Below are 20,317 nucleotides of genomic sequence, written 5' to 3' on the forward strand. Positions count from 1 at the left end.
TCAATGTAATAATGGACCGGTTTGATGTCTTATGGAAGAGAAAGATGATAAAAAAAATTCCTGTGAACCATACTATGGTATACAGTAGGAAAGATTACAATACCTGAGGTTGGACAGTGAAGGTGTATTGTTGTTGGCTTTACTCATGAAAGCAGCCTGCTTCTATTGGGCCTTATGAACAGGAATGAAGAAAAAGTCATTGCCATATCAATGACTGTTTATGGGTACTAGGGAGGTGTGTTAATTACTCAAGTCATAAAATGTACGTAAAAATTACTTATAATACAGTAGCAACAAATAACTTCACTAACTGATTAGGCTTACAGTAATCCACTAGCATTCTCTAAGATCCATCTGCCTTCGACACAGGCAGTACAGATAAGTCAGTAGGAATACAGTAGGAAAGAGAGTCTTACCTTATCCAAGTCCTTGAGGCTAGCAGCAGTCTCTTCAATCCATCAGAGTTGCAGCTCTGTACAGTATGTTCTCAAATAAAATAAAATTAAATTAAAAGAAAAAAGAGAAAACAAAGAAAAAAAAAAGTGACTACTTTCGTAAGAAAAGGACTTACTAACTATAATAGCCATGACTCTACATGGTGGGAAATCAATGTTGGCATTTGCCAGTTTCCAAGCCCACCTATTCTAACTGCACCCCAGGTCCAGGGAAATAGCCACAGGTTGAATTCAGTGGTGAACTCGGACTCACTGAAAGCTGAACTTCAGCAAAAATCCAGCTGGTCATCTGACCTCTAAAAGCCCCTGCTTTACCTGATGGATGGTGACATTTTTGTATCTTCTAGAATCATAGCTCAGAGCTAATGCCTAGTAGTTCGCAAAGGTCAAGCTATTTCCTTTTCCACAACATAACCTTACCCCAGTAAAAGGCTTGTAGGTGCCTTTGTGAAAGGCTGGGAAATAAAGAACACTGGAAACATTTGTTACCAGAGGTATGGGGCCATTATTCTACTTTTTTTTGTGATTTATGTAAGACTTGCATACACCTGATCTAGATGAAGCACTTTACTTCTTGGGCCAAATAATCAACCTAGTAATACTTTATTTAACCAAACTGTTCTGACTACTTTTTTTGACTATGCTGTCCAATATTGTAATGAAGCCTCCATTGTCATTAGAGGTTAAATTCCACTAACTTGGTTTCTACTATTCTAGATCCAATACTAGCATTACACTTCAAAACCCAGTTTAATGGTATCTGTTCTGCCCTACATAGGGCAAGGACCTCTGCCATTGTTAGTATGGTGATGTTCCACTCCCAAATTCATTCCTCACAATCCTGTTGAAAATAGAATTCTCAGAATGAATGGACCATTTGTGTATGATGAATCCGCTCCAATATCCTATTCCTCCTAAGTCTTTGAATATTTTCCTCTGAAGTATTTCAAGGGAGTTTTGGCTTTTCTGTCATTTACTGTAAGCCATTATTTTTAATCCATGTGTAAGCAAGTGAACGGGTAGAGCCTTAAGACTTCAAAATTAATTCCATCTCCAAAATTTACCCTAATGAAAATTTATGTTCCTTCCACCACCATCCCACACCATTAGTACTTACATATATATATAGAGATATATATCTATATATCTCTCTCTATATATATACATAACATATATATATTCCCTTGAAGTATCTCTGAATAAATTGGAAAATTTACCCAATTCTTTTGAAATTTACTCCCTTACAAGTCATACTTTGTTACCTCCCCGACAAGGAAATGTAAAGACTTGAATTTATTGTCAGGTATAGAAGCAAATATAAGTGGTTGGCTGGATCCTGGGCATTGTCTTTTATGGCAACTACTTCATTGGATCCTGTAACTCCACTGACAAAGGAGACAAAGACGGATTTACAGGTCACTTTGCCCATCTTTACTGCAATCTTCACATATACTTCTATTCTATTATTTAGTTCTCTGCTGTTTCCCAATCAATGTCATTTACTAACAGAGGACACTTTGTAATGGTAGCAATGCAATTTGTGATGTAATTCAGCCACTAGATGGGTCAGACTCTGATAGCGACAAGAGATAAAGGTTCATTTTAAGGAAAGCATAGAAATTCAGATCAGTTATATAGAGTTTGAGCTGGGAATTTAAAGCCCTTAACTCATTCTGCTTTCTCTAGTTTATGTTAGAAAAAGCAAATAACCAATCTTATTCTACTTGACTGAAAAAGCTGTTCTGGTTTTGAATGTACACTCACTGAGAAACCTATCTTATCTAAGTGTTTGATTAGGAATAGCCAACAATGATATTTCATGTATCTCTATTGATTCTTCATACCATGGATTACTAATGGTCTCTTAACATAGAAATATTAAATTATCTATAAACTTAATCAGATTAGAGAATCAATTTTGGAAACACCAAAGCCAGTTCAGAAAAGGCCTCTTTAGGATTCTGTTCTTTAGAGGTACTGCTGGAATTAAAATATGTATCAGTCTGTATTTGTTCACAATTCTTTGGAGAAGCAGAACTTCAGAACTTCCAAGCTATCAGTTTAAAAATATTTCATTACCCCAGCATAGGCTTTCAAAAATTGATGTGACAGTCTTGAAACAGAATCTTTCCTGAGAGAACCTCAAAGCTTGCCTTTAAAACTTTGAGACTAATATTTTTGTGCCCACCTACATAACCGAGAATAACCTTCTTTAGTTGACTTGAGCTGACTGAGGATGCTGACTACCTCTAGAGGACCTCTGTAGTATCATGGTGATTCGTATTTGATTGAGAAACTTAGATACTATACCCCAGTCAAGTTGGCATCTAGAGTAAAAATCTATGAATAACTACATATTTATACTAACCAGGTGTGCAGTTTTGCTATTGAAGCTGTGATACATATGTAAGTGTGGCTCTGCTTCACTGTGTTCTTGGGTTTTCTAGGGAAGTCTTCACTCCATGTGTCATCTTGAGGCCAGAGTAAGCAGGCAGCAGTTTCTTGGGAGAGATTCTTCTTGTGCAATGATAGACATGCCAGAGAGCAGAGGGCAACATGTGAGACTTTTAAGGTCACTTACTCATTTACCATTGGAGTTATCATAAATAATTTTAACCTGCTTTTGATGATCAAAGCCAGAAGCTTGGCATACCTTGATACATCCCAGACATACATAAAGAACTTTGATGATTGTAGTCTGTTAAAAGCAAAAAAATGGCAAATAATTGATAAAGTGTTTTTCATATGGCTATCAGTTGGCAAGGATGATATAGACATGGAAGTTTCACAGCTAAGATCATGAATAGCAGGTTATTTGGAGGGTAACTTGCATTTTTGTCAAAATGAAACATTAAAAATAAGGCAGGGTGGGGAGAATTGAATGACACATGTAGTTATGTACTGGAGGTATGATGTCATTTAAAAAGCCTGTTTGTTGGGCTAGGAAGGTGGCTCAGTGGTAGAGTGCTTGCCTTACATGCATGAGGCCCTGGGTTCGATTCCTCAACACCACATAAGCAGAAAAAGCCAGAAATGGTATGGCGCTGTGGCTCAAGTGGTAGAGTCTTGAGCTGAAGACCTGAGAGACAGCGCCCAGGCCCAGAGTTCAGGCCCCACGACCTACAAAATAAAAGCCTGTTAATTTAATATAGATACACATGGTTTCATATACAGAGAAACCCAGTTGTAACCTGAGCAGAATAATTCCTAAGTTTTCAGGCATACATACCACCTACTACAATGGGACATGATCTTTTCTGTTAGTGTGGGATGTTTATTGCCATGTATTTCCAAAGAGGACAAAGCCAAGAAGGGTACAAAGAGAATGTTACAATAGAGAAATCAGACAAATATTACCTCTGGTAGGTGATTAGGTGAGGAAGTATCACTAATATTATATTGACAGGACATATTCTTTTGGTGTAGGTTTATACGGTCACCAGGGCTTTAACTTAGGACCTTGGTTGCCTTTATGGCTGATGACATCTATTTTTTATGAGCTGTGATGCAAAATGTTCTCCTCAATAACTCATACTTATACAATCATGAAAACAAAGCAGGTATAATGCCAATGGAAAATCACTCTGGCCAGTTCTCAACACTGCAGCCAACTTCAAGTTCACTCAAAAACAAGGAATTCTGAGAAATAGTTATATCCAATAGAATCAGAGGAGCAAAGACATAATATGATCCCTATGGATCAGAGAAAGGAAACAGTGCCGAAAAAGGACATTAGGAAAGGAGGAAGGAAATACCAGAAATTTAGATAGCAACAATATGTGACAATATTTTCTTAGCTAGAGCAAATATAGCGCACAAAAATCAGATGCTAATATGAGGGGAAAAAGATATTGGGTATCTAATATTGAGTATCTTAATTTCACATATAGTAATGTAAATTTAAAACTATTCTAAAAAGGTTATGCAAGAAATAAACAAGACACTAGGCTATTTTAAAATAAAATGATGTACACATATCACTCATTTTCAAATTTGTAATTGCTAAAAAAGTTTTATCGAAGCTATATAATTTATTGTTATGTAGTAAGTAAAATACCCCAAAACTTATCAAAGAAACTTTTAATAACTAGTATATGTCTGAGACAAGCAGAAATGGTCAGGTAAGTTGATGTTAGGAGAAATGAACCCCAAGATAAGGACTCAAATGATTTTTCTTTCTTGCTATTGTTTCTAACATATTTAAAAGATGATTTCTTTGTTGCTTTGTATGTCCCTCCCCCGCAGTATAACCCTTGTTTTCACTGTATTTGATGTTGGTATAATTTGTGGAGGGGAAGGGAAAAAACCAATTGTTTAAATAGGGATACAGGTGGATCCATTGCAACAATGAGGTGTACCAGATGTTATGTCGAAAAATGAACTTTACAACTTTGATGTGGGGAGAGGGGAGGATGAGGGGGGATGGGAAGGGATGATAAGGGATAATGAGGGATAATAAGGGATGATAAGGAGGAGGAACAATGCTTGATAAGAAATGTACTCATTACCTTGCTCATGTAATTGTAACCCATCTGTACAATAGTTTCACAATAAAAATGAATAAAATAAACTACTGCTATTGTCAAGCATTTTGATAAAAGAAGATTCAAAACTAGGATTGTTGAAAAGAAATATGGGTTTAAAAATGAAAACATAGGGGCTGGGAAGGTGGCTCAGTGGTAGAGCGCTTGCCTTCCATGCTTGAGGCCCTAGGTTCGATTCCTCAGCACTACATAAGCAAAAAGGAAAAAACCAGAAGTGGTGCTGTGGCTCAAGTGGTAAAGCACTAGCCTTGAGCTGAAGAGCTGAGGGACACTTCCAGGCCCAGAGTTCAGGCCCCATGACTGGACTCAAAAAAAAATGAAAACATAAACATTGTACCTACTTGAAAATGTCATATAATTAAGATATAATGTCTCAAAATATATACACTAGGACTGGGAAGGTGGCTCAGTGGTAGATTGCTTGCCTTGTATGCATGAGGCCCTGGGTTCCATTCCTCAACACCACATAAGAAAAAGAAAAAAAAGCAGGAAGTGGTGCTGTGGCTCAAGTGGTAGAGCGCTAGCCTTGAGCTGAAGAGCTGAGGCACAGCGCCCAGGTCCAGAGTTCAGGTCCCATGACTGGACCCCCCCCCAAAAAAATATATATGTATACACACTAAATTCAGTTCACCGTATAAAATCAAATATGAACATGTGCTTAGATAATTTTTTAATATCTGTATCTATTTCCATGGTTGATTACTAGCAGCAAGAATCTGTTGACATCTACTATTTTTATGTAGTCAATAAATCCTCAAGTTCTTAGTTCTGTAGTAAAAGAATAGCTCCTTGTTAAAGATATAAATAAGCAGGTTGGGCTGGAAATGCAGCTTAGTTGTAGAAGACAGCTTGGGGAAAAAAGAATGTATGAGGTAAACTGTCACCAAAAGCCAGAAATGGAGCTGTGATTCAAGTGGCAGAGCACTAACCTTGAAGAAAAGAAGCTATCAGTGCCTAGGTCCTAGGTTCAAGCACCAGACTAGTACACACACACACACACACACACACACACACACACACACACACAACACACACACACAGACTCTCTCTCTCTCTCTCTCTCTCTCACACACACACACACACACTCACATACACACACACACACACACACACACACACACACACACACACACAACAACAACACGAAACAAAAACAGGGGCTGGGAATGTGGTTTAGTGGTAGAGTGCTTACCCAGCATGCTTGAAACCCTGAGTTTGGTTCTTCAGTACCACATACACAGAAGAAGCCAGAAGTGGTGCTGAGGCTCAAGTGGTAGAGTGCTAGTCATGAGCAAAAGAAGCTCAGGGACAGTGCCCAAGCCCTGAGTTCAGTCCACAGGACTGGAAAAAAAGAAAAAAGCATGTATTTACATTTTTTCAAAAGTATTGCTCAAGAAAAATTTATTTTCAAGACAAATTTTTAACAGGATTGTAAAGCTAAAAATTGGTACTAAATATTAAGTAATTTATATAATAAAATTAGAATTTTCTTCCATTAGATCTTTTATTTACTAAAAATCTTGTTACCTAACTGTACTGTAATGGGCCTTCGTATGACTATTAATACAATAAAATCAGACTCTGAGTCCATATGACTTTTCCAAGAAAAGTACATCAAGTGGCACACTCAGTTACTACAGAAACGGCCAGTGTCTGAGTTCAAAGCTGGTGGTCACTGTGTGCCAGTGCTTCATGCTTATAATCCTAACTACTCAGGAGGCTGACATCTGAGAATCATAGTTGAGTCCAAGCAGACAAATCATTGAGATTCTTATCTCCAGTTAAACAAAAGCTCAAAATAAGAGTATGGCTCAAGTGATGGAGCACCAGCCTTGTGCCTAAAAAGCCAAGTGAGAATGTGAGACACTGAGTTGACTCCCAGTACTGGCACAAACAAAAAACAGAAAGAAGACATTAATAGTCCATCACACTTATCTGATCATGAGGTCTTCAATACCCTTCAATAAACTCCTGACACAGGATTAAATGCCTTATTTTCCAAAGACAAAATGATTTTCTGAGTAGCAATTTGGAAATTGGAGTAGCAAATTTGGAGTAGCAATTTGGAGTAGTAATTTGGAAATTAACCATACCCTTTTGTTTGAAGTCTCATTTTCCTAACCATGTTATTCTGGCTGTGCATTGTTTTGGTTTATAATATGAAACTATTTTAAAAGTGATACTTTTACTTTGTTAAGTATAGCATATAATGTAAACAAAATTCTGAAAAAAATTAATAGATAGGCATTTTTTGGAAGAACAAACTTTTTTATTGTGAAAATACCTTGAGGAGTTGCAATTACATGGGCAATGTAATGAATACATTTCTTATCAAACATTGTTGCCACCTCCTTTGTTTCCCCTTCCCATCCCATTTGACATTTTTTGCACATCTCATTGTTGCAATAGGTCCACCTGTATCCCTATTTAAACAGTTTGTTTTTTCCCTTCCCCTCCACAAATTATACCAACATCAAGTGCAGTGAAAACAGGGGTCATACCGTGGGGAAGGGACATACCAAACAACAAAGAAATCATCTTATGAATATGTTAGAAATAATAGCAAGAAAGAAATAACATTTGAATCCTTTTTTTTTTGTTGGTCATGGGGCTTGAACTCTGGGCTTGGGCACTATCCCTCAGCTCTTCAGCTCAAGGCAAGTGCTCTACCCCTTGAGCCACAGCACCACTTCTGGTTTTCTAGTGGTTTATTCGAGATACCACCTCACCCCAGTTAGAATGGCTAAAATCAAGAACTCTAATAACAACAGATGTTGGAGGGGATGTGAACAGAAAGTGTAAACTTGTTCAACCACTTTGGAAAGTAGTATGGAGGTTCCTCAAAAGACTCCACATAGAGTTCCCCTATGACCCAGCAATCCCACTTTTGGTCATTTACCCAAATGTTTACAAACAAGAACACACTAAAGCTACCAGCACGACTATGTTTATTGCAGCACTATTTACTATATCTAAGATATGGAACCAACCCAGATGCCCTTCAGTAGATGAATGGATCAAGAAAATATCGTATATATACACAATGGAATTCTATGCCTCCATCAGAAAGAATGACATTGCCCCATTTGTTAGGAAATGGAAAGGCTTGGAAAAAATTATATGAAGTGAAGTAAGCCAGGCCCAAAGAAACATAGGTCCCATGTTTTCCCTTCTTTGCAATATCTAGTATATGTCTGAGTCAAGCAGAAAAGCTCAGATAAGGTGATGTTAGGGAAATGAACCCTAAGATATGTATTCAAATGTTTTTTTTTATTTCATGCGATTGTTTCTAACACATTTATAAGGTTATTTCTTTGTTGCTTTGTATGTCCCTCCCTCACAGTATAACTCCTGCTTTCACTGTTTTTGATGTCAGTATAATTTGTGGAGGGGAAGGGGAAAAACAAATCGTTTAAATAGGGATACAGTGGACCTATTGCAACAATGAGATGTACAAGTCATTATGTCAAAAATGAACTTTACAACTTTGGTGGGGGGGAGGGGAGTGGGGAACTTGGGTGGGTGGGGCACGGGGAGGATGGGAAGGGATGGGAAGGGTAAACAAAGGAGGAGGCTACAATGCTTGATAAGAAATGTACTCATTATTTTGCCCATGTAATTGTAACCCCTCTGTACAGTATTTTCACAATAAAATACATATATATATGTGTGTATATATATAATATATATATATGGAGAGAGAGAGAGAGAGAGAGAGAGAGAGAGAGAGAGAGAGAGAGAGAGAGAGAGAGAGAGAATATGTTGGAAATGATCTGTACAATACAATTTTCTCCCTCCGGAGAAAAATGAAAGATGGAGTAACAAGTTCAACAACAAATGTACTCCCTACCTTACATATGTAACTGTAACTCCTCTGCACAACACCTTGACAATAAAATTAAGAATAAATTGATCCAAAAAAAGAGTCTCACGGACTTTACTGCCCAGGCTGGCTTTGAACCACGATCCTCAGATCTCAGCATCCTGAATAGCTAGGATTACAGGCGTGAGCCACCGGCTCCGGGCTATTACATATGCATTTCTATCTCTATCCATCATTGAGGTGTGATAGTGTCATCTATATGCACTTTTCATTGGAGGTTTCATAAATTAATTCATCTTAATTTATCCCCTCTGATAAATAGCTTGCTCCCATGAATCATACTACTTATAGATAAAATTCTAAGTTCCAGGGGAAATTATTCATGCATGTAGCTTTTTAATTAAAAAGAGAAAGATTAGTCAACCTTTTTCCAAGAGATAACTAGATGAAAAACAATTTTTAATTACTCTTTTTAAAGTTTCCCGCCCCCACCCTTTCTAAAGCTTGAGCTTCAAAATAGTTGGTGCAGAGCTAACAATGAGACTTAGAGGTTAGTAATGTTGCCGATCACTTCAGAAGGCCAACAGGTAGAAAGGCACCACTAAATCATGTAGCATGGGTATCAACACATAAACTGAGCATGAACAATTCTTTCTCTCTTCCATTCTCTCCTGGTGGCATACCCTGGAGTTCTTGTCCTTTACTGATGTATAAACCTATGAAGTGCTTCCCAATTTATACCGTGTTGATGTTACCTATTACACTGTATGCTATGCTTAATGGCTTACCATTTCTGTCTTTCAGACTCCATCCTTTGGGGTGCCACAGCACATGGATTTCAGAACTACCTGTGAGGAGGTAAGTAGAACCTTTTTTTTCACTAAGTAGAACCTTTTTTTTCACAAGAATATAATATAACCTGGAAATATTTGGCATCACTTTCTACTTTTGGCATAGGATGAATGGCAGGCTCATTTCCCTTCCAGAACATATTTTTTTTTATGCTGCAGATCTAGAAGAGCAAATTCTGCCTGGGGAAGCCCCAGATTTAAAGGCTTTCCTTTAGAAGACTGGAGCAGTGTAACATAATTGAACTGTTCTTCTCCATCAACCATGCATTATGTGATTTCAAGGAGTGTAACTTTTGGAAGATTTTTTTCCCCACATAAATGATTATAAATTAGAAGACGTAGAAGGTTCCTTTAGGCACAAAAATCCTTTAACTTCCTTTAGGTATTTCAGTGTTACTTAAGATTCCGTGCTGCACTGTCACCAGACTTTGGTAAAAGTTACAGTTAGACATGGCTCTTTCAAGGTTATTGAAGACTATTCATCTGTATAGCTCAGTAGTAGTGCCTGTACTTGAGATTCCTCAGCATATAATCATTTTGTCTTTGGAAGAAAGGTTTTCATTATAGCAAATGTAAGTCATTCATTGGGTTCTCACTTGCCAGGCAAAATGCAAATATGCATAGGTTAAACTATTTTGTAACTGCTTACATAGTATAAAATACTTTTTATATTTGAAATTCAATACAACCCTAAGTGGATTACATATAGTAAAAATCAAAGCAAAACAATAGATCTTCACTTCTTTACATTTATGAAATGTTATGTATTTACATTTTTGAATCAATTTGCAATTTAAGTAAGCAATTTTTCCTTTTTTTTTTGTCAGTTGTGGGACTTGAACTCTGGACCTGGGTACTGTCCCTTAGCTCTTCAGCTCAAGGCAAGCTCTTTACCACTTAAGCCGTAGCACCACTTCTGGTTTTCTAGTGGTTTGTTGGAGATAAGAGTCTCATGGACTTTTTGTGCCCTGGTTGGCTTTGAACCACAATCCTCAATTCTCAGCCTCCTGAATAGTAGCTAGGATCACAGCTGTGAGTCATCTGTGCCCGGTTTCTAGAGGGAAAATTTTACTTAAAATATGTCACCACTGTGATCCAGTCACTGGTGGCACATCCCTGTAATCCTAGCTACTTAGATGACTGAAGTCTAATGGTTGCAGTTCAAAGCCAGCCCAAGCACAAATGTCCATGAGAATTTTATATCCAATTAACCACAAGAAAACTGGAAGAGACACTGTGGATCAAAGTGGTACAGCTCTAGCATTGAACAAAAGAATTCAAGTACAGTGCCCAAGCCCTGAGTTCAAGCCCCACGACTCACAAAAAATAAAATACAGTAAAACCAGTCACAGTGTAAAGTTTAGAATGCAAGTATATGAAATTTTTAATATTAAGTAGCTTGTCATTTTAAAAAAATTGAGTATGATACTTTGCAACTATTAATGATAGTCTTTTTTAAATTAGATGATAGTTATTTGCTTACAAATTCCTTTCTCATGTGCTACACTGACCACTTTAAGGTCAAAGTATATGCTTTACTCAAATTTTTCAATTACCATTTATCCAATATTTTATATGGAAATACCATCTCAGAAGTTTTGTATGCTTTTCTAAGCTTAAATTTTAATTGTGACCTCTCTGTTTTAATCACATAATCATAATTTTGGTTGTAGGAAGTCTTCGATTTCCATCAAATTTGTATTCTTTTGAATAGTGATGTGCTGAGTAGAAATTTATGTGAATAAGACAGTTGGGACCCGTATGAGTTGACTTAGTAGAGATAGATAGTGGCCAAATACTATTACAACAACTGAGTTAGATTAGCTATCATAAGTTGGCATAATATTTTCTAGGCCTATTTTTAAACAACACTGTTTACATATTAGTTTGAGCTTTTCTATTTACACTTTTACTTATTTTACAATAGTAATGCCACTGTGACCATATTACTCATACTCCTGAGATACTAAGAGTTTCTTACAAGGAACCCTCTGAAAATCAGTACTACTTTAGACTCTGCGCCTCACAAGAAGTAGAGCCATACCAGACAAGACAATATTCTTATATCTTCCACACATGCTGGATTGACAGAACTCTAAAATATTTTGAATATCTCCAAACCTCAGAGTTTGCTGGAAATTTGCAGTTTTATGATTTTAAGAGAATAGAAATCATAGAAATAATTTAGTGTAGCTGTCACTGCTTTAGAGGGAATGGAGAAATTTTATGAATGCCAAGAGCAATTTAATTAATCAGAAAAAAGTAAAGCTATAATGTGTGACTTAGAACTCCTGGTAACAACTTTAAACATCTTTCGCAGTCACTGCATTACAGAGAATTATACAGAGTGAAAGATGTATTAAATAAAGCTCATTTTCTTTTAACTGTTAATAGAGAATTAAGATCAAATCTGATGTCAATGTTCCTTGGAGCAAGGTAGTCTCTTCTCTCTACATATGAAAAAGAGGAAGAGCTCTCTGCTCTTTTCTAGCTCTTTTTCAGCTCTTTCCTTCTCTTCTCTTTCCCAGCTCCCTTCTCTTTTCTAGTTCTCTCTCTGTTCTTTTCTAGCTCTTTCTCAGCTCAGCTCTTTCCTTCTCTTCTCTTTCCCAGCTCCCTTCTCTTTTCTAGCTCTCTCTGCTCTTTCTAGCTCTTTCTCAGCTCTTTCCTTCTCCTCTCTTCCCCAGCTCCCTTCTCTTTCCTAGCTCTCTCTTTCCCACCTTTCCCAGAAGCTCTCTTTTCTAGCTGTTTTCTCTCTCTTTCCCAGCTCTCCCAGCTCTCTTTCCCAGGCCTTTCCCCACTCCATGGAGGACCAACATGGCCTGGTGCTAGCCGGAATGATGAATAAACCTAACCCTTACCTGAAAAAAAAAGAGGAAGAAAGACCAGATAATTTCCATTTAAAAGTACCATAACTTTCTAATATAGAGCCCTAAAAGGGTTGATTTTGTTTTTTGTAATTATTGCTCTTGTAGGTAAAGACAGAAATGTTGAACTGATGGTAAAGACAGAAGATGAGGACAAAAACAAAATCTATAACTTAGAAGAAAATATATACATATATCGAGACATATTTATGATTATTTCTGCTTTTAAAAATTGCCATCCAAATCTGGACTCTGGTAGCTCATGCTTCTAATACTAACTACTCAGGAGAGTAAGATCCGAGGATTGAGGTTTGAAGACAACCTATTTTATTTTCAAATATACATTCTTTAAACTATGATCCATATGTCTGTGTGACCACAAACATTCATATTCTGAAATATATATTTCTTTTCACATAATTCTGGGCTAGGATGAGTGGCTCACACCTATAATCCCAGCTTCATGGGAAGCAGACACTAGGTGGATCATGGCTCAAGGCCAGCCCAGGTGATTCCTGTTTCAACCAATTCGCTGAATGTGGTAGTATACATCTGTAATTCTAGGCATATAGGAGGCATAGTTTGGAGGATCTTAGTCTAGCCCAGCCCCAAGCAAAAATCAAAAGATAATATACAAAAAGTAACTAAGGTATAAACAAGTGGCATGGCTTAGGTTGTAGAGTACCCTGAGTTCAAACCTCAATACTTCTAAAAAATAAAGGGGCATTTCCATGAGATTCTATCATCTACTGCCAGAAAACTATCTTATATAACTATCTTTGTATAAGTACAGTATGATGTTCACTAAACATCATTTTCAGAATTTATGTACATGGTACAACAACAATCAACTGTATTCACAATTTAATAATTTGTACACATTTGTGAGCTAGTTTGTCCAAAATATACTGAAATATAATCTATATTTTCCCATGATTACTTAAAATTTTTAGTCCATTAAAAAACCGTCAGCATATAGACTGACAGAGAAAGAATACAAAACTTGTTGCTGTAAAGAAACATGTGATCCACACACTAAGTAGGATATTCAGAGAAAAGGGCATAGTTGAAGCTTAAATACCTTGCTTTTGAGGTAGAAAAAAATAGTGATATGGGTAATTTTAAAAGTAGAACATTATTATTAGTGTGGTAGTTGAGTCTTCATGATGATAAATACCTGGGATAAGTCTCCTCCAAAATCTAGATAAAATGTTTGGGTTTTTAGTCTTCTTTGGTTAAAGATATTTCAAAAACATGACTGAAGCCAACTATTTTCCTCTTTTGTGGAATCTGGTCAAGTAAATGTAAGTACTTTGCTATTCTCTCTCATTGGCTGGCAGAAGAAGAACATGACAAGGTCAGAAGGACCTTGGTCCCAGGTGTCTTCTCAGTTTCTCAGATTGGCAAACCACAAGTGCTAGGGATCAGAAAATCTGCAAGTGTTGAAAGAAATCCTGCAATGAACCAACTACTTTTGAGTCTATAGATAAATAGCTCACTAGTCCTCAATAACGATGACAGAACTAACCTAGTTATTGAAATCTTCCCCAGATAACAGTGTAGAAGAGGAAGCTAAAAATATGATGTAGAACTAAGTGATATTGAAGGGAATACAGGTGATGCCAATATATAGGACAGATGTATGGAAGGGGTGAAAATTTATTTAATGAAAGCCCTGAATTAGAAAAGGCAGAATTTGTCCTTGGATAAAGTAGTATGAGAAGACATTAAAAAAATATAAAGATAAACAAAGGCATCTGCTAGGATTTGGAAAAAAAAAAATGTAATTTAGCTAAGGAAAAGACTGATCAGAAATAAACCATGAAGGAGAGGTAAGTGATAAAATACAGCTTGAAGCACTTTGTCTGAAATAATGTTTGGTACACTCTGCTAGAATATAGTTCAGTAGAATAAACTGCATTTTATTTAATACCTTAGGGTCACAAAACAAAGCGTGTTTGTCAACCAATATAAGAAAATACCAGAAAGAATATTTGTCAAGTATACACTATAGTCTCTTTGGGGTTTCTTATATCTGATATGATTCACTTATATCTGATATGATTCATTTAAAATGAAAAGAATATAGATTTTAAAAGTTTCATAAAATCTTTTGTTTTTTTAAAGAATATAATTTTTTTTTTTTTTTTTTTTTTGCTGGTTGTGGGGCCTGAACTCTGGATCTGGGCGCTGTCCCTCAGTTCTTCAGCTCAAGGCTAGTAGGGTAGTTCTCTAGCCACAGTGCCACTTCCGGTTTTTTTCTGTTTATGTGGTGCTGAGGAATCGAACCCCGGGGCCTCATGCATGCAAGGCAAGCACTCTACCACTGAGCCTGAGCCACCTTCCCAGCCCTAAGAATATAATTTTTTAAAAAGATTTTTTTTTTGCTGGAGTTTGAACTCAGGTACTTTCACTTGTTAAGATTGCTTGCTTATTGGTCTGCTATCATTTGAGCCACTTCTCTAGCCTAGCCTTTTCCTAGTTATTTAGAGATTGAGAAGACTTTTCTGTCCAAGCTGGATTTGAAGCAGGACCCTCTAGATCTCAGACTTCTAGGTAGGATTACAAGCATGATCCACCAGTACCTGAAAATACTCTAACTTTTAAATTGTAAATGAGTGATAGTTTATTTTTAAAGTCTAAATCATGTATTAAGTTGAAGCTATATATGTTTCTATATCAAATAATACATTTTTGCAGTTTCAGAGACAGGTTTTGTGTAGTTTAGAAGTATTGTCTTTTAATAATTCCTTTCACCAAACTTTTTCCAATATAGAAATTATTAAACTCAAGTATTAACATTTCTGTTCAACAGGGATTGAAAACCAATATTAGACTTAGTTCCATGATTGCAAGTTAATTCTTTAAAATATTGTCTTATGTTTCCTTTTCAAGATGACAATATTGCTACATATGTACATTGTATATACATACTTATTTCTGTGTATGTATATATGCAATGTATGCACAGCAACAGAATTTAGAGACAAGTATTTGTTGGTTTATATTAACACAAAAAGGAAGGCAAAGATGGGTACAAGTGGCTCATATCTGTAATCCTAGTTACTCTGAGACTGAGATTAGAAGCCAGATGCGACAGAAAAGTTCATGAGATTCTTATCGCAAATAACCACCGCAAAGCTGCAAGTGGAAATGTGAGTAAAGTGGTAGACTGCTAGCCTTGAGCAAAAACGCCAAATGAGAGTACTAGGTCCTAAGTTCAAGCTCCATTGCAAATGTGTGTGTACGTGTGCGTATGGACACGCTAGCATGCGCGCAGACACACACATACACACAAGCACACACACAGTAAGATAAATGTTTCTTTAATTTTATAGTAGTCAGAGGTCAATAATTCGGTGATTTTTTTCATTTTGAAACAAGTTTAGCCTTGGACTGTAAAGACAGTAGCCCTTGTTGTTTTAGGTTGTCAGCAGCAATAGCTGCTCTGCTCCCACAGCCTTGCTGGCCATCAGTACCCCCAAAACAGTCTGAAGGAGGGATAACAAACTTCCCCCTACCCCTGGCTGGCCCCCTACCAATGCAGCTGTTGGGAATGGGCATCTATTCATGGAAGAATGGTCTCTTGCTCACTGTCGCCCTCTGGTGGTGGCTGATTTGATACATGCTGGTCAACTAGTTCAAGATGGTGTCCTCCTTGGAATTATTCCTACTGGGTGAAGATACTCCTAGTGACTACTAAGATGACAGTGTCCATGTCATTAGATGTATACTAGATGGTCAGCATAGGCCTCCCTAAATATCTCTTCATGAGAAGAACCACGGCAAGCAGGAAAGCAACTAAAGCTCAATGCTCAGAGCTTGGCTTTAGTTTTGCCTGTTGATTCTTCTCAATTTATCTTTTTGCGTCCTACCTATAAAACCCATGGAAGGATACTGTTAGGAAGTAAAGTAAAATAATATTTCTTGGCACACACTAAGTCCTGTGTAGCTCGTTATTAACATACAAATTAGGACACTCTTCCTCCTGACCTGTCATTGGGTTTCTCTATCCTCTTGATCTCTGAGAGGGATTTTGATGCAGCTTTAATGCTTAAAGTCCATGCTTCTTTCAACAAGTAGATCTGACTTTTCCCATTTCCTCCTGACCTCTACTTTTCTAGAAAAAAACACATTTGAGGGACTGGATATACTCCATCTTCTCCTGAAATCCTTTGCCATGGCCTCTCCACAGGATGTCTTTTCCTGCTTTTTACTTCTTCTTATATCGCTACTCACTTTTCCTCTTGAATAAAATGCCATTTTCACCATGTGCCGATAGCTCGTGACTGTAATCCTACTTAGGAGGCTAATATCTGAGGATCCCTGTTTGAAGTCAGGTTAGCAGGAAAGTCCAGTAGATTCTTATCACCAATTAACCAACAAAAGAGCCAAATATGAAACTATGGCTAAAGTTGTAGAATGCCAGCCTTGAGTTCAAGCTGTAGTACTGGCACACATACACACAGTCATACACACACACACACACACACACACACACACACAAACACATATGAACAGAAAGTGTTAGTTTCATCTGATCATTGCTTTATTATTTTTCAAGGCAAACAGCACATATTTTCTCTCTGTAAATTCCCCTGGAATACACCTGGCCCTCAAAAATATCTTAATTCCTCTCTACATGGCGCTTTCTTATTAGATATTATATTTTGTCCTATTTATATATGTCTTTCTTTAGAAAGTAGAAATACTCTGAAGGTAGGGACATTTGTCTAAATCATGTCTGAGTATCTGTTAGCAAAACTTAATATTTGAAAAAGTAATATAGAGATTGGATTTTAAAAATAAATTTTAATGTTCTCTGCCTACATTTTTATAGCAGAATATATGAAATCTATAATCCTCAAAAAACATACTTTAATGTCAATTTGTTACCAGCTCTCTTTGGCCTATTCTATGTTTGTTCTAACTTCATTATGCATGTGATTGATCTATATTTCTATCATCTGAGAAGGAGGGACTACTGAATTTAGGTTCACAAGTTTTCTCAGAGGGTAAGCTATAACTTTCTATGGCTTTACCTTAGCCTTCTTATTTTTATTTTTTATTTTATTTATTTTTTATTGTGAAAATACCGTATAGAGGGGTTACAATTACATGGGCAAGATAATGAGCACATTTCTTATCAAGTATTGCTGCCTTCTCCTTTGTTTCCCCTTACCATCCCTTCCCAGCTCCCAGCCCCCCCACGCGGCACCTCCCCTTCCCGGCCAAAGTTGTAAGTTTGTTTTTCGGCATAATGACTTGTACATCTCATTGTTGCAATGAGTCCACCTGTATCCCTATTTAAACGATTTGTTTTTTCCCTTCCCCTCCACAAATTATACCAACATCAAATACAGTGAAAGCAGGGGTTATACCATACTAAAGCTAGCAGCACAACTATGTTTGTTGCAGCATTATTTACCATAGCTAAGATATGGAGCCAACCCAGATACCCCTCATTAAATGAATGGATCAAGAAAACGTGGCATATACACACAATGGAATTCTATATTTCCATCAGAATGACATTGCCCCATTTGTTAGGAAATGGAAAGACTTGGAAAAAATTATATTAAGTGAAGTAAGCCAGGCCCAAAGAAACATAGGTCCCATGGTTTCCCTTATTTGCAATAACTAGTATATGTCTGAAACAAGCAAAAAAGGTCAGATAAGTTGATGTTGATTGAAATGAACCCCAAGTTAAGTTTTCAAATGTTTTTTTTCTTTCATGCAATTGTTTCTAATTTATAAGATGATTTCTTTATTTTGATTTTGAATTAGGATCTTTGCCTAGATTCAGAATATTTGTACTTCCTCTTCCCAAGTAGATTCAATTACAGACATGAGCGACCGTATTTGGCAGTAGATATTTATTGTTGTAAGTAGTGTTTGTGTGTGTGTATGTGTGTGTGTGTGTGTGTGTGTGTGAGCTTGTGCAATTCCTCCAAAAAGTTGCCTCATTGTGAGTTTCCGTAGCACTCAGATCAAAGTCTGTGTTTTGTTTTCCAGACAACTATCAAACAATCAGGGGACATTTGCCACAGTTCTAAGTACAAGCTCAATTCAGCCACATTAGAAATGAGGTGAGAAACTCTGGTGGCTGGCTCTTAGTCTCCCAAACATTCCCAAGACAATATTTTATATCTCTTTGATGTGTAATAGTAATGCATTTCTGAGCTCTGGGGAGAAAGCTCTGTCTCATCCTAAAGTCAAAAGAGCATTATTTGTGATTACTGGCTATTCCCTTATACATCTGGGGAAAAAATTGGCCTAGAATGTACAGTACACTGAAAAATCATTGAATGTGCTCAATTGCCATCACTTGGCTTTGATGTATTATTTTATATCACCACTCCTTATGTCCCTCAGGGTTTCCATGTTGGCTCATGCCCCGGGCCAAGATCATCTTGCAAACATGCAAGACTCATCCATGTGAAAATTCTGAAGAATTGTATTTTATATTAAGGGACATATATACTCATGTTGAAAAATATGTTTTCCTTCAGATGTAGCCATTTGAATTCACCATAGCATAGATTAATCTTTGGGATTGAGTGGATTTCTGCTGTGTGTGGCTGCAAGAGAGAGGAAAGACACAGGTAGAGCAGTTTTCATTTGTTCACAAAATGACACAGTCTTAAAAATGAACTCCAAACTCCTATACAGTTGTGAATGGTAGAGGGTAACATTGTATGCATCAGTCAGAAAGTGATCTTTAGACAGTATCTTTATATTCCTGTCAATGTTAGAGAAAAGTCTTCTAAAGAGAAAAATTTCTGCCAGGCCCAGTGACTCAAGGCTATAATCCTAGATCTGTGGAGACCAAGATGGGGGATTGTATTTTAAGAGGAGCCCTAGGAAAAAGGACATTGGGAGACTATATCTCAAATCATGGCTGGGTAAGTTGTAGACTGCCTCTTCTCCCAGCTACAAAAGGAAGGAGAGCAGCTAGCCGCAGTGATGCATCCTTGTCACCTGTTATACCCAGTGACAAGGCAAAGTAGAAGGAGGAGGATCACAACCCAGGCCAACCCAACTCAAGCACAATGTAAGACCTTACTTTAAAATAACAATATAAAAGGTGGTTAGGAATTTGGTTCAAGGGGTAGAGGGTCTGCCTACCATACATGAGGCCCTGATTTCAAGTTCTGCTACCACCCCCAAAAAATAACAAAGAAAGAAGGAAAAGGAAGGAGAGAGAGAAAGAGAGGGGGGGAGGGAGAATCAGCAGTCCTCTAGGAAAGTTTTATTCCAAGCATAAGCTGAATATTATTTGCATTTTTCTGGATATTGCACCCCTTAAATACTAGCTACATATGTATCTCCATGTGTTTCTTCACTCAGTACAGATCAATAAATAACTAATTAAATTATCATTTGTAAGTTAATCATTATTCCTGGTGACTTTGGTTTAGAGAGAGCAAGAAATTATATTCTATGTGAAATTTTTGTCTTGTATCTGTGACCAGTGGGCATACTAAACATACTCTTGTTTGGGCTCTGTGAGAGCACATCTACAATGCCAGCTCTTTGGGAGACAGAGGTAGGAGGATTGTAACCTGAGTATAGCTCCAATAAAAATGTGAGTCCATATCCAAAAAAATAATTTAAAATATATAAATAGCTGGCAACAAGATTCACTTGGTAGAGAACTTGCTTTGCAAATGTCAGGCTCTGAGTTCAAATCCCAGTATTGCAAAACCAACAAATTACACTCCTTAGGGAGAAGACACTTAACCCATGTGAATATCTTAACACCACAGTGCTTCCAGAG

General features: G+C 37.1%; 1 protein-coding gene across 1 annotated transcript in view; it reads left to right on the forward strand.

Annotated features, from left to right (window-relative positions):
- Positions 1 to 9,627: 9,627 nt before the first annotated feature.
- Positions 9,628 to 20,317, forward strand: part of Sntg1 (syntrophin gamma 1) — a 333,558-nt gene continuing 322,868 nt past the window's right edge. The window contains exon 1 of the mRNA XM_042687069.1: positions 9,628 to 9,680. Within this exon, the coding sequence (XP_042543003.1) occupies positions 9,654 to 9,680 (27 nt within the window). The 5' untranslated portion in view covers positions 9,628 to 9,653. The remainder of the gene's footprint in view (positions 9,681 to 20,317) is intronic.

Source organism: Dipodomys spectabilis, unplaced genomic scaffold, assembly GCF_019054845.1.
Source record: "Dipodomys spectabilis isolate Male_0828 unplaced genomic scaffold, ASM1905484v1 ptg000099l, whole genome shotgun sequence".
Classification (NCBI taxonomy): domain Eukaryota; kingdom Metazoa; phylum Chordata; class Mammalia; order Rodentia; family Heteromyidae; genus Dipodomys; species Dipodomys spectabilis.